General features: G+C 38.9%; 2 protein-coding genes across 5 annotated transcripts in view; both read left to right on the top strand.

Moving 5' to 3' along the window:
- The first annotated feature begins 340 nt into the window (after positions 1-340).
- On the top strand, positions 341-1781 carry LOC115426196 (C2 calcium-dependent domain-containing protein 4C). Its single transcript, XM_030144202.1, has 2 exons — positions 341-379; positions 488-1781. The coding sequence occupies exon 2, from the start codon at positions 531-533 to the stop codon at positions 1779-1781; it is 1251 nt and encodes a 416-aa protein (XP_030000062.1). The 5' UTR covers positions 341-379; positions 488-530.
- Positions 1782-3048: 1267 nt separating this feature from the next.
- vps13a (vacuolar protein sorting 13 homolog A) overlaps positions 3049-14379 on the top strand; it is a 38789-nt gene continuing 27458 nt past the window's right edge. For 3 of the 4 annotated variants that reach the window (XM_030144049.1, XM_030144051.1, XM_030144050.1), the window contains exons 1-28: positions 3049-3218; positions 4000-4043; positions 4148-4190; positions 4275-4370; positions 4611-4712; positions 5372-5481; positions 5695-5754; positions 5899-5958; positions 6128-6208; positions 6599-6656; positions 7014-7141; positions 7278-7384; positions 7500-7671; positions 8445-8507; positions 9764-9896; positions 10058-10152; positions 10328-10470; positions 10648-10849; positions 10944-11058; positions 11485-11621; positions 11750-11882; positions 12171-12288; positions 12892-13033; positions 13191-13302; positions 13463-13632; positions 13858-14014; positions 14135-14214; positions 14298-14357. In XM_030144049.1, coding sequence (XP_029999909.1) covers positions 3119-3218; positions 4000-4043; positions 4148-4190; positions 4275-4370; positions 4611-4712; positions 5372-5481; positions 5695-5754; positions 5899-5958; positions 6128-6208; positions 6599-6656; positions 7014-7141; positions 7278-7384; positions 7500-7671; positions 8445-8507; positions 9764-9896; positions 10058-10152; positions 10328-10470; positions 10648-10849; positions 10944-11058; positions 11485-11621; positions 11750-11882; positions 12171-12288; positions 12892-13033; positions 13191-13302; positions 13463-13632; positions 13858-14014; positions 14135-14214; positions 14298-14357 — 3021 coding nt within the window. In that variant the 5' untranslated portion in view covers positions 3049-3118. The remainder of the gene's footprint in view (positions 3219-3999; positions 4044-4147; positions 4191-4274; positions 4371-4610; positions 4713-5371; positions 5482-5694; positions 5755-5898; positions 5959-6127; positions 6209-6598; positions 6657-7013; positions 7142-7277; positions 7385-7499; positions 7672-8444; positions 8508-9763; positions 9897-10057; positions 10153-10327; positions 10471-10647; positions 10850-10943; positions 11059-11484; positions 11622-11749; positions 11883-12170; positions 12289-12891; positions 13034-13190; positions 13303-13462; positions 13633-13857; positions 14015-14134; positions 14215-14297; positions 14358-14379) is intronic. The other variant, XM_030144048.1, reaches the window with a different exon arrangement.

The following is a 14379-nucleotide window of genomic DNA, read 5'->3' as shown; positions in this document are numbered from 1 at the left end:
ATTGTCACACCCTTTTTTCACACATACAATCCCATCTGTCAACAAGCTGACAGATATCAAACACACTAGGTATCTCAATTTACGAGTGAGCGCACATCCCATCAGCGTGACACAATTTAATATGCACAAATACAGGACTATTTTCTCACACCTGTGTCAGTGTTTATGTAATGAAAACAAAGTGAACTAGATGCACCCAGTGACGCTTAATGAATGGTTGTGTTGTGGTTATGTATGTGTACAGCCTGTTTTCTGATGTAGGCGGGGATGTCAGATCAGTCGAGTGGAGTGGAGCTTCACAGTCATCTTTAAAATCCGGTTCTGGTGGTTCATCCTTCAGTCACATCTCTCCTCAGAGGACACATCACAACCTCAGCAGGTGAGGAGAAATATTTTTGTTTTTGTGAAAGCTTATCAGTTCTAAATGAAATGTCTTCTAATTTGTGCTTTATTTGTTGTCATATAAATTATTTCCTTGTCTTTGTAGCTTTGACTTAGGAGACATTGCAGTACCGTCTCAAAAAGTAATTATGTGGGTTCTTGAGAAGATCAGAGAGAGCATGGAGAATATTCCACATTACATGGAGAAGAATGGAGAGGATCATTTTGGTTCTTCTACAAGCAGTACTTCTTACAGTTTACACAGCAACATCATCACTCCAGATAAGATCCCAGAGTTCTGCTTGCCACCACGACTCTGCAAGAGAAGCCCACTTCAAGGAAATGAGACAACCCCGACTTTCCTGTCCAGTCAGAACTGGACACAACAGAGTAACACTCACCGCACAACAGACATCATGCAAGAAAAAATGAAGGATAGAAAGGCAAAAAATCAGGATCCAGTTGTTGATTGGAAGGCTGTGAAGAAACCGTTGCCATTTTCTGCTGCAGGATATGGCCTGGCTGGCATATATGAGAGTCCCAACACTCGAAGAAAAGAGTCTTTGTTCCACGCAAAGTGCCCTGCTTACGTGTTTGACAGAAGAACTCCTATTGCAACACCCAGGCCAGCAAATGAGACAAACCTGCCCAAGAAACACTCACCTTTATCTGGGTTTTTCCCTCGGTTTTCACATAAGAGCCTATCAGAAACTGAAAGCACCGAGAGTGAAACACCTTCTTCTAGTGACTCCTCTCCCCTCAGTTCCCCTTACAGCTCTAAATCTTCACTCAACCCTCCATGTGGCACTGGCAGACTTAAAGGAGCAACTTCTTGTCCTTCATTATTTGGGAGTTTGCAGGAAAATAGTAGAGAGAAGAGAGGGCCTTCGAGGTTATCTTCCTCTACCAGTAACCCTCAGAGTTTACAGGAAAGCTCACTCACCCTGAGCCCACCCATCACCTCCCCACTGGACATTCTGCAGTGCCAGGAGCGACTTCAGCGTGAGCATGTTCTCCCCTTGGAGGGCCGAGGCAAGGTTCGCCTCTCTGCTGAACGCACTACGTTCTCCACCAACTCGCTCTACACCATCAGAGTACGTGTCGTGTCTGTGGAAGGCCTTCAAGAGGAGACTGACCGACGGACCCTGAACTGTGCTGTGAGTGTGTGTCTGATGCCAGGGAAAGTACAGCAGCAGGTCAGCGCCACCATCAGGAACTGCCGCAGCCCTGTGTTTAATGAAGACTTCTTCTTCACAGAACTTAGTCAGGAGAACCTGCTGGAACTGAAACTCAGGCTGAAAGTGCTTGATAAACCTGCAGCTGGGTCACTGAGGAGGGGGATGGCGGTGGGAGTAATTACAAAACCACTGTCTCACCTTCTCCCTCTAAAAAAATATTAGAGTCAAGTTAAGTCAATTTTATTTATAAAGCACATTTAAAAACAACAGACATTTACCAAAGTACCATAAAGATTCAAAGCAGGAATAGAAACAGAAAAAAACCCAACAGATAATAAAATCTACACAATTAAAATAATGTAAAATGAAGAAAAATAAATAAAATGCCAAACTGTCAATTCTCAGTCCGGGTTAAAGGCCAAAGAATAGAAATGGATTTTTAAACGAGTTTTAAAAGTATCAGTTGTAGGTGAGGACCTGATATGGAGAGGTAGGGTGTTCCATAGTTTAGGAGCAATTACAGAAAAGGCCTGCTTTCCCCTGTGCTTCAGTCTGGACCACAGAACAACCAGGAGCAACTGGTCAGCTGAGCTCAGTGAACGAGAAGGAGTGTGCACAATTCAAAGATCAGAGAGATAAGAAGGCACTAGCCCATGTAATGACTTAAAAACAAACAGTAAAATCTTAAAATCAATTCTAAAATGAACTGGGAGCCAGTGTAGAGGGGCTGAAACAGGCATAATATGCTCTCACTTATGTGTGCCAGTTAAGAGGCAGGCAGCAGCATTGGAGCACAGCAGCAGAGGAACAGAGGAACAGCAGCAGAGGAACACACATTTTCATTTTACAATTTTGGAAAGTTTTAAGATGATATATGACTGTGCGTTTCCAGCTGCTTTTAGTATTACAATTTAGTATTTTCATGCCTGAAAAACAAATTTTGCTCAGAATAATTAAAAAAAAAATTAAACTATTTAATGTAATATGTAGTTGATATTCTGAATGTCATGCTCCTCAAAAACTAATATATCTTATATCTTTTAATATATTGTTTAATGGACATGAAGATTTGTCATATATATATATATATATATATATATATATATATATATATATATATATATTTGTTATATGTTTGTTAGGGTAATACAGAAATGTAAAATTTGAAGGAATGCATGTCATCTTGAGTCTGTGTTTAAGTTTAACTGTGAATTGTCCTTGTTTGTTTTGGTAATAAAGTCCTGAATCTCTGGATGTTTTATCTATTTATTTATTTTCTTGAGTGTGTATTTTTAAAGATTTAATACATTCTGTTTTATCTATTAAACAGTGCCGTTCATGTGGTACTTTAAATACGTAATCATTTAAGACTTTAAGTCGTTTTCCTAACACAAGTCCAGTCGCAGTAGTCTGTCCTCTTGCTCAGTGTTTCAACAGCGGGTTTGCAGGTACGTCGTGACGTCGTAGCCCCGCCCCCCGCCGTACGTCCTCATCAGCCGTCGTAGAGCAGATATATCAGAATGTAAACATGGTGACATACAGATGAAAAAAACGCCAAAATGGTCTTCGAAAGCTTGGTGGTAGACGTCCTCAACAGGTTTTTAGGGGACTACGTTGTCAACCTCGACAGCTCCCAGCTCAAGCTCGGCATTTGGGGAGGTAGCTAAACTTGTTTTTTTATTTTTAGAGGACTTGCTCGTTCGCTAAGCTAACAAGCAAATGCTAACTGACGTTAGCCACCAGGCGTGTAAGAGGCTCCTTCAGCTGTCAGTGTCAGTTTATCTGTCCCAAAATCAGTTCAGCTGCCCACTGTGAGCTAGACGGCTATTGCAATTTTCAGTTTCTTGAAAGATTAACCAGTGTTCTTAATTATTAAAAGCTAAACCATATGTTAGCTGCTTATTGCATTCATGTGAGTTTGTGAGAGGTAAATGAGCAGTTCGGAGTCACACCCAGGTTATGAGTGGCTATAGTATTTCCTACAGAGGCTGTATTTGCAGGCTGTACGAGGAAGTCACATGCGGGCAATTCAGGACACTTTCCTCGGGTTGAGAAGAGAGGCTACAGTGTGTAACTGCAAAACATGCTACAACTTGCTCGACAGAACTAAATCGCAGTCGTTGTTTGTTCTAGCAGACATATATAATCACAGCTTGTCTTTTATTTGCTCATGTGCTTTAGAAATACTGTGCTTAACATGTTTAGTCTATTCGATGCATATTTATACCAGTCAGTTTGTATTTCGCCAATACATCCATGATGAATTTCTTTCATGACAGATATAATACGTAGGTATACTATAAAAATAAGTCTAATAAAGATAAAGACTTTTAGGTAGGACTGTTTCTAGGAACCTCAGAATACAGTCTTCATCTATTTGAGTTCATGTTACATTAGATATTTACCTTCATTAATTAAACAAATGTTACTCACATCACAGGTGATGCCATTCTCACAAATCTTGAAATAAAGGAAAATGCATTGGTGAGTTGTTAGCAGTTGTTTCAGGGGAGTTTTTTTTCCCACTTTACACACATTTCAGAATCATCTTGAGTTTGTGTTAAAATTATTTCCTTCATTTCTTATAGAGTCAACTTGACATTCCTTTTAAAGTGAGAGCTGGTCATATAGGTGAGACTGTAGTTACCATATCCATTTGACATTTTTACTTTGCAGTGGAATCTTTTTTTTTTAAAACTCGGTTTCAATAAATAGGGCGGCTGGAGCTGAAGATACCATGGAAGAACCTCTACACCCAGTCAGTGGAGGCAACGCTGGATGGTGTCTATTTGCTCATAGTCCCCACAGCAAGTAAGATCTGTTACATAGCTACCAATATAAGTCATACAAATTGTTGTGAATACTCTCACTTTCTGTTGTTGAATTACATATTGAGACTATTAGACACAACATAATGTAATGTTAATGTTGAAGGTACTACAACTAGACAAACAGAACAAGGAGGGAATCTTTAACTTTTCTTGTTTTTAGAGTGTGTATCTTAACATTTTCATTATATCCAGACAAAATCACGTTACCTTTTTATTACAGGTATAAAATATGATGCAGTAAAGGAGGAGAAGCAGCTACAGGAGGCTCGTCAGAGGGAGCTACAGCGGATAGAAGAAACAAAGCAAAAGGCTGCTGAGCAAGGTCAGACTTGAACCTTTTATGCTCTGTGTGTGACACCATGTGTCAGCATTCTTTGTGCAACTGTGTGCATATCCACATGAAACTGAGCACTTCTGCTTTCCAGGTTCTAGCTTCTAGAAATTATATTTTCATTTGCTGTCAGAAATGATAAGAAATACTTAGTGTGAAAATGGGGCTAGGTAGCCAGAAGGATAGAACAGAGGCTAAAAAGCAGAAAACCTGTGGAGTACAGCCTTGTGGTCAGGGTTTGTGTGGTTGCAAGTTCTTGTGTGAAGTTAAATCTTTTACACTTTAGACTCCCTGTGGTGTAACACTGCTGAGTCAAAATATATGAAACTGAACACTTTTGTTTGCCTGATGCCAGGCAGAATGACTATCACTATTCATTTCATAGTGCCTAGTAAGAAGGTTTGCAAATTTCATATCAATCCTACCTGCCTTTCCTGCCTGTTGCCACTATAATTTTATAACCTAAAGTGGAAAACATCAAAAAATATTTTAAAACGTCTGTAGGGTTTAGTACATAATAGGAAGGACCTGTGATCTTACAATGTCTCTTGGGGAACAAGGCATAAAATCTTCGTTCCTGAAGCACAACATCCAAGCCCTAAATGATCACATCAGGTCTAAAGTAATTTTCTTTTGTTGATGTTAAACAGAGAACCCCAGCCTTGAAAAGCAGGACACTTTTGTGGAGAAGCTTGTCACTCAGGTCATCAAAAACCTACAGGTCAAGATCTCTAACATCCACGTACGCTATGAAGATGATGTGAGTACTTAGTCTGTATTACATTTGTTTGTCTAACTAAACTGTATTAGACTTAGTCAAATAGTATTTTAAATGTAGTCTAAATATGTGAAACTTGGGGAAAATGTCTACCCTTTCATATTTCCTCTAACAATTACATAAAACATGCAGACTAAATATAGTGTTAGCCTATTTAAAGGTGAAATATTACTTGTATCTATTTATTTACCACAGGTCACCAATCCCAACTGTCCATTGTCATTTGGTGTGTCGCTTGAAAACCTCAGCCTTCAGGTAATATTTTAGACAATAAAAATGTAATACGTTTCATAAGTTAATTAATTAATTAACCTTTTCTTAAGATAGTAACGTTATTCTATACTCATATAAAAATTGAAGTTATGTCATCTGAACTCCTATGTCTTTGTTTTTCTACAGACAGCCGATGAAAACTGGAATCCAAGTCTTTTGGATGAGAATTCAAAGCTTTTCTTCAAGGTAAGAAATCCAAATAATGAATGTGTGGGCTTCACTGTGGTTTACTGCTCATGTATGCAGCTCATATCGGGTTTATACTGGAATTTAAAGTCCCAGTACAGTGAGCGTTATCATTTTGAAACTGGAGCAGTCACATTATGTAATTTTCTTGTGGTTTCTGTCTTCTCAGTTGGTTCAACTAGACAATTTGTTTGCCTACTGGAATGTCAACTCAGTTCTTTTCTCCAATCACAATGCAGATGAGGCTCTGGTGAGTCACCTTGTTATTGTGTTTTACCGTACAGCATGGATTATCCATGTCATGTGTCTGCCCTGCCTTAGTCTGTCCTTTAAAACCTGAAGACACAAATCTCAAATTTCAGATGGCTTTTCTCAACAGGGTCTTAATATAAAAGATGTTTTTTTTGTTGTTGTTGTTGTTGTTGTTTTTTTTTCAAATTCTTTTGAAGATTAGATTCTCTGAACATCTGGGATAGTTGCAGATTTTGTTCATTTTTTTCCAAATGCTCAATCTTATTAGACATTAGTGGTGTTTAATAATGTGCATGCTACTGAAGCAATGTTTAAAGGTTAAGAAAATATTAAGTAAAGGGAACACTGGAAATGCAAATGAAGTTTGTCATTCTGTGTGTTTTTGTAGCGTTGTCTCAAGAACAGCATGAATGTTCACAGCCATCTTCCTGTCAGCCATGATTTCAGTAAGTTTCAGTTTATAAATGAGGACACAGATTGGTAAAGGAAATCAATTTTTTTTTTCAAGATAAAGAGTTTATAGAAACTCACCACAGCTAAACCCATAAATCACATTGATTGTGTAAATAAATTATGAGAGTGTTTTTGTAATATTTTGCAATAACACTGCAGTGAAAGCAGTTAGTCACTCTTTGAATTACCACCGCCAACACGTTTTTAATGATTTTCAGCAATCTCAACAGATTTTGTGTAGCATTTCACTTGTTAAAAAACAAGGTCACAGATTTTACAATGACTAACCCTGCTTGAGATAAATGAGAGGTATAAAAATAAACAGTGTATTTGTTGTTGCTGCTCCACAGTTTTTCGTCCCATCACAGCAGACGCTAAACTTAAGATGAATCCCAGGTCAGATGTGGACCACTCCTCTCCTAAAGTTGATCTTATGGTCAATCTTAGTGAGGTGGCCATTGAACTTAACCGACCCCAGGTGTGTGTTTGTTTTATTATAAATATTATACTTTTGAAGGATGGAGTGTAATCTTCAGAAAAATCTAAATTCCGCTCTTCAGTTCTTCTGTCGCTACGTGAGCTGATGATTAACTGCTGATTTCCTTATTCACCAGTACATTAGCATTCTTGAGCTGCTGGGCTCAGTGGATATGATGTCAAGGAACCTGCCATACAGGAAGTACAGACCTGATGTCCATGTTCACAAAAATGCCTACATATGGTCAGAAAATACATTAAAGTGACTTGAAAACAAGTTTAGTTAATTTTTCAATACCAGCGTTACATGTTGTGTGATAGTTAGCTGATATTGTGCGTGGGTTTTTTTTGTCTTTAAGGTGGAAGTACATAATCACAAGTGTCCTGGAGGTGGATGTGAAGCCTCGTCTCCACATGTGGTCGTGGACGCACATCCACCGGCACCGTCTGATGGTAAAACATTATCGTGAGCTCTACAAGACCAAGATCACCAGCAAGAAGCCCAGTGAGGAGCTCCTCAAGAAACTAGAGGTGGGACAGGGCTGGAGTGAACTTGGAATGGATGAAATAGGGTCAGGAAGTGAGCAAGATATCCATAGATATGTACAATATATGAAGAAACATGGCAAAAGAGAACAGCTTCATAACCTCGCATTAATAAAGGTGCGGCACAGGGAAGCCTGTAACATTTTTTTTGTGTCACATGAGTTTCGGTTTGCTTAGCAGATCTCCAGTTTCCCAGTGTTATCATTTAGCATTCTAATATTTAACAGATAAACAGAAATGTATGTCAGATGTAATTACAAGAAATAAAACAAATTTTTTGGTTTTTTTTTTTACAGTATCTGATTTCTGTGTTCATTCAAGTCAGTGTTTATTCACAATTGTAAATACCCACTCGACTTCAGTGACCTTACTTCAATTCCTGTATGACTAGTATTTACAAGAGTAATATAATATACCAGTAATGAATAACAAAGACAATACCTTCTCCTACATCCTTGTATCCTTACATCCTCTCATATATGGATGCATTTACCCCTACCATTAGGTCAGCCATAATTACATATCCACTTATCCTGTGTTCAATCCTGTAAAGACATTGATTAAATATACTCTAATTGAGCTTCTGTTTCATAGAAATACAACATCAGACATTTTCAATGAGCTCTTACTCTACTCTTCTCTGCATGCATCATCTTATTCTGATGTGATTAATAATGGACCTTGACTAATTGATGCTCGACTGCATGTAGTAGGACGAAGCTGTCAAAAGCTCTAATCAGTTTTGTGTTTGACCTCAGGAGCCTGAGAAGACCTTGGATATTTTTAACATCACTTTGGCCAGACAGCAGGCTGAAGTGGAGGTAAGCCTTGTGTTTTACCTGTAGTGTGCATTTTCATTTCCTGCTCAGTTTATGTTTATCACATACATTTATAAGAACTGCAGTTCACTTCAACTGATCCACTAAAAAATCTGTTTTACGACATGTAGCTCAAATATTGGGGTGTATTTGTCTTTCTCTGTCTAGACTTCAACTTTTGTCAACACAAAAAAGCATTTCCCTTTTGTTTTCAGGAAAATACAGTATGTTTAATGACTCTTAAGGAGTGTGAATGTGTTTGTTTTCTCCACATCCTGTAATTACCTCCGCCAAGGAGGTTATGTTTTTGCCAGGGTTTGTTTGTTTGTCTGTCTGTTTGTCTGTCCGTTAGTGTGCAACATAACTCAAAAAGTTATGGACAGATTTTGATAAAATTTTCAGGGTTTGTTGGAAATGGGATAAGGAAGAAATGATTAAATTTTGGTGGTGATCGGGGGTGGGGGGGCCCACGGGGGGGGCGCAGACCAGAAAATTTCATCAAAATCTTTCCATAACTTTTTGAGTTATGTTGCACACTAACGGACAGACAAACAGACAGACAGACAAACAAACCCTGGCAAAAACATAACCTCCTTGGCGTGGGGGGGCCCACGGGGGGGGCCACTGATCAGCCTTGGCGGAGGTCTGCACTCTCCGAGTGCTTCTAGGTTGTCTATGATTTCACATGAACTATGTCTCACATAACTTGCCTTATTCTACTTGACAGCTGTTTGTTGCATAAGCTTGTTTTCCTGTGCTCCACTGCCACAGACAAAATGAAGAAGATAGTGTTTTCCCTGAGGATGTATTTCTGATAATAATATTGGCGGCCAGCCATTTAGAAATTTTTACCTCTGGTGGGGGAAGTAATATTTTGTTGTCTGTTACTCAGTCTTTTAGTACCTTTACAGAAAAGATACTCCACTGATTTTCTTCAAACCTGGCTAATTTTTGTACGGGTCAGATACAAAGTCATTAAAGTTTGGAGCAAATCAAACCTGGGTAATTATATCTTTTGTAAGATTGTGAGAGCATTTTATTTAATTACAGGATGGTGGAAGATATATGCACTGAGTGCCTTTCCAGTTCATTTTGAATTCAGTTTAGCTGACACATACTGCACTAAATACATTTTTGATTTCTAGTCGCTGTAGTGACACATGAAAGAAAACTATAAGCATTTTAAAGTTTTTCACTTCCCCTTGTGTCTTTTTCCAAAAGTGAAGGAGCAAATGCTTTTACGACTACTTCTTTCTTAGGCGAGCAAAGCTGGACTGCGCATATACCGTCCAGGGCTGAAGATGGAGGAGGAGGAGTCTCAGGGTTGGTTCAGTTGGATGTGGAACTGGGGAGGAGAAGAGGAAACGCCAACAAAAGAGGCCAAGAGTGGAGGTAAAAGCATTGGCCAGAAAAACTGGAAAGTGAATGAATGTTAGCATACACTTGTGCCAATCACTGGCACATTTTGTTGTCTATAGTTTTAGCAAATGCTTTTCTTATTTCACAAACTATTACTAACTTATACAATTTTCTTCATGGTCTCTTTGTCTCAGCCTTCGATGAGCTGCTGACCACTGCTGAGAAGGCCAAACTATACACTGCCATTGGATACAGTGAAACTGCTGCCAATCCCAACCTGCCAAAGGATGTGAGTCATTTCCCCTCTTGTTCACCCACCTGTCAATGAATATTGTTCTTCCTTGTGGCTCTCAACCCCACTTTTGACATTATGACTAATATCAAATCCCACATATCAGCCACTTTGATTATGTAATGTCATACAGTGCAGTCAGTCACATGTCTCATCTTGACATTTCTTCCAGTTTGAGGACATGAAGGTTAATTTCCACATGGAGAGACTAACTGTGTCCATAAAAGACAACAAGGACAAAAATGAGATCATCAGGCTGACTGTGGGAGAGCTCATGTCCACGCTCACACAACGACCTGGAGCACAAGCAATCAAGTTTGTTTATTTTAATATGTTATTGGTATTAGGACTATGTGGCTCCACTGCAACACTTTCATTTCATTAACTTGTCTTTCTCTGGTCAATTGTGGTTTAACATGTAGTTGACATAACTGATCTCCTCCATCACATCCTGATATCAGTGTACTAACATTTATTTTAATTTTTCTTCAGAATCACAGCACAGCTCAGTTTGTTCGAGGTCACTGGTCTGGCTAATAATCAGCCTGCGCCCACTCTCCTGTCATCGAGGAAAGCGGCCACAGGAGCAGGGACTCCGTTGCTCTGCATTTTGTTTGAGACCAACCCACTGGATGAGAGCGCCAACCAGCGCCTTCATGTAGAATCACAGCCTCTAGAAATCATCTATGATGCTGTGAGTGTCAGTGCACACGGTTGTTTCTGTATAAAGCATGGAAGAAGCGCAAATCTAAAATTAGTCAAATTTCCTCTTGGTGTGTTTACTGTAGATGACTGTCAATGGCATGTCAGAGTTCTTCATGCCACCTGATGACCTGCAACTAGATGAGCTCACCAACGCAACGCTGATGAAACTGGAGCAGTTTAGAGATCGCACAGCCACTGGTCAGTCACACATTTGTGTAATGAACATCATAATATATGATTCATATCATATAGTAGGAGTAGATTTCATTTCTGGTCCAAACTTTGTAATGGCTCATTGTTTACATTTCTTGTTTTCACTGAGCTTTTTTATACATCTACACTCACCTGACTTGCTTCAGCTGCTCAGCTAGGTTTATATTTAGTTTCACAGGGGTAATTGTTTCCAGAGTTTGAGACCTAAACTGTCAGGCTCACTGTTGTTGATGTTGTGTGTGTGTTTGTGTTTTTTCTTTTAACAGATTAAAAAAAGAGCACAAAACAACAGTAAACACCAAGAAACCTTATTATTAGTCTTAATTAACATGTAGTAATTGTATCTCTGGTATTGGTGTACTGTATTTGATCACAAGCTTCACCTGTTTATCCATTTATGCTATTTTTCAGGACTCATGTATGTGATTGAGACACAAAAAGTTCTCGATCTCAAGGTGAACCTGATGGCCTCATACGTCATCATTCCACAGACTGGTTTCTACAATGCCACTCAGAACATCATGCTGTTGGACCTTGGACACTTCCAGGTAAAATACACCATGAGTTTAAATGAATGATTTTTTTGAAGATTCGTGGAAAAAAGAATTAATTTGTTTTCCACACATATCATTTGATGTGTTTCTAAATGTATGTTTTGTTTGTGTTTCTGTTCCAGATGTCTAGTCAAAGCAAAAAACATCTGCCCCAGTTGTCAGCGGGCTCCAGTAACATTGAAGACATCATGTTGAGAGCATATGACAGCTTTGATGTACAGCTTAGTAGTCTGCAGTTGCTATATAGCAAACCAGGTAAAAGTTAACACACATCTGCAATTGTACAAAGGTATTTACAGTGGTCTTTAGTAGAAAACCAATTATCAATCTTTTAACTATCTTCAGACAAATACTACAATACAGTAAAACAGAGCATGCGCTTGTTGGCTACTATAATGAAAGGCCCTAATGTACTAGCATTAAAATTTCAAGAATTTTGGTTCTTAGGACAATATTTAATCAAACACAGGACTGTTCTGAATGCATATATGTGTGAGAGGCATTTAAACAAACTTTTAAAAAAACCCTCTTTTTGTTTGCTAGCCGGAGACTGGAAAAAGGCCCGTAAGCAGAGACAGTCACCACTTCACATTCTGGAGCCAGTGGATCTAAAGGTGGTTTTCAGCAGAGCGATGGTGGTCAAAGACTCCCGCATGGCAAAGTATGTGTTTAATATTTTCCATTAATCATTCGAGGGATCAATGCTGACCATGGTCGTTTTGGGTTTTGTCTTTTTTTTTTTTTTTACCCATATTTAGATCCATTATCACATCAGTTAAATGAAGTCATTACCAGTGGAATATGAATTGTCTGCTTTACACAAACTTACTGTTTGGTAGCACAGATATTATACCATTTCAGGCAAACTACAAAACAAGAAAATCATTGCAATGCCAGTACTGTAGTTATCTGAGACTGAAGATTCAGGATATAAAATACAGTAGCTCGAACCAGACTTCCTTTTCTTCTTTCATTTTTTGTGAAGTGACATCCAGCATTAAGGTGTTTTAACGTTGCCAATTGTATTTGAGTGTGAACCACAATTAAATCATAACCAAAAAGCAGAGAATACACAGTCTGGACCCTGACTCTAATTAGGGCCTTTAGCTGCTACCATAGAGGAAGGTGTGGTAGAGAAAAATTATTTTGTTGCAATCTGCAATACCACACTCACATTTTAAGGATTCGATTCCAAAGCAGTTGCTGTTAAAGACCAGCTGTTTGTGTGTATATTTGCATTTACATACTTCCATGTGTATTTCAGGTACAAGATTTCTGGGGAGCTTCCTTTGCTTTCTCTTCGTATTTCTGATAATAAACTTCGAAGTGTTTTGGAACTGATAGAAAGCATCCCACTGCCTGAAAGCAAACCTGCAGCACGCAGCAATGCTCCATCCTCTACAAAGGTACATCTCCTCAGAAAGCATCATCATATTTTTCTTAGACGTAGAAATAAATTACCTAGATGGAGCAAACTTAAATCACTGCCTGTGAACCATGACTGTTTTTTTTTAATCCATTTTTTTCACTTTACTGCTTCCCGTCGTGGTGTCTCCCTGTCAGGCAAAGCAGTCATTCACCCCCCAGCTCACGCCCAGGAGACCTTTGACCTTAGCTGACCAACGCTCCTCTCTCATTTTCGAGTCATGTGAGACCATCAGCCTCACCTCCCTGGGTAAGACACAAACATGTTCATGCTGCACACTACATTCTTTTAACTTCCATGCTCTGAACCTGCATCTTCACACGTAATTCAGTGTAACACCATGTGCAAGTATGTCCAGTATTACCAAATTAAGTGTGTATGTTTGTGCTGAATTCCTTGTCGACCTCAGGGTCAGAGGAAGATTTGTTCTTCGATGCTCCCAGCTCTCCCATCGGTGATCGACCATTCTTCCCAGATAATCCATTGCCACTTCGATATGCCGACAAAAGAAAAAGTCTTGTCAAGGAAGAATCGCAGAAGAATATGACTGACTTTTTCATGACATTTGAAATCACAGAGGTATTCAAAGATCCTAAAATGGTTTGACTAGACTCTTAGTCCTAGAGAATTTAATTTCAATGCCAACTTTGTCTAGGTTTTTCAAGTTTTTTTAGTTTTTCCGCTTGTTTTTCTTTGGTTTTTAATTCATATTCTTCCTCCTCTCTTTACTTCTATGATTCATATTAATTCTCACGATTCTTCTTATTCTAATTTCATTCTCTGTACTTTATGTCCTCCGTTTAGTTTTCTGTACAGTTGTGTCGTCTGTCTGGGAGTCAAGAAGTCACAGTGCTTCACTTGGATATAGAAGGTCTAGGCACTCATTTAAAACTCTGCACCTTTGACATGACATCGTACACCTACCTTAAAGAGATCTGCCTCAAGTGCCCTGAATATCTGGGTCAGTAGATGCTAGCAAGCATTTGCCACCTCGCTTTTATTTCAGCAATTTGCCATTTATTGTCAGTAATGTCTGGGCTTCAGTTTCCTTTTGTGATGTTTTCTTTATTTCCTTGTGTAGATTCGGAAGACAGGCAGGTTCAGCTGATCACCACTCTAGACAACACAGAGGTTGACCTGCTGACCCTGGAGTATATAAAAGTAAAAATGGCCCCCTTTAAAATACATTTGTTTGCAGTTATTATACAAATTGTCTGTCTCTTGAACAAGTATATGTTTTTTAGGCAGATAAAAATGGCCCTGAGTTCAAGACTCTGCATAACAATACAGAGCAGCTCATCAAGGTGAGGGAAAATGGTATTCATC

This window comes from Sphaeramia orbicularis, chromosome 9 (genome assembly GCF_902148855.1).
Source record: "Sphaeramia orbicularis chromosome 9, fSphaOr1.1, whole genome shotgun sequence".
In the NCBI taxonomy this organism is placed as follows: domain Eukaryota; kingdom Metazoa; phylum Chordata; class Actinopteri; order Kurtiformes; family Apogonidae; genus Sphaeramia; species Sphaeramia orbicularis.
This window is presented reverse-complemented; position numbering and strand designations above follow the sequence as displayed.

Coding starts and splice junctions, on each gene's coding strand:
- LOC115426196 (XM_030144202.1), top strand. CDS start 531: ATGTGGGTTCTTGAGAAGATCAGAGAGAGCATGGAGAATATTCCACAT.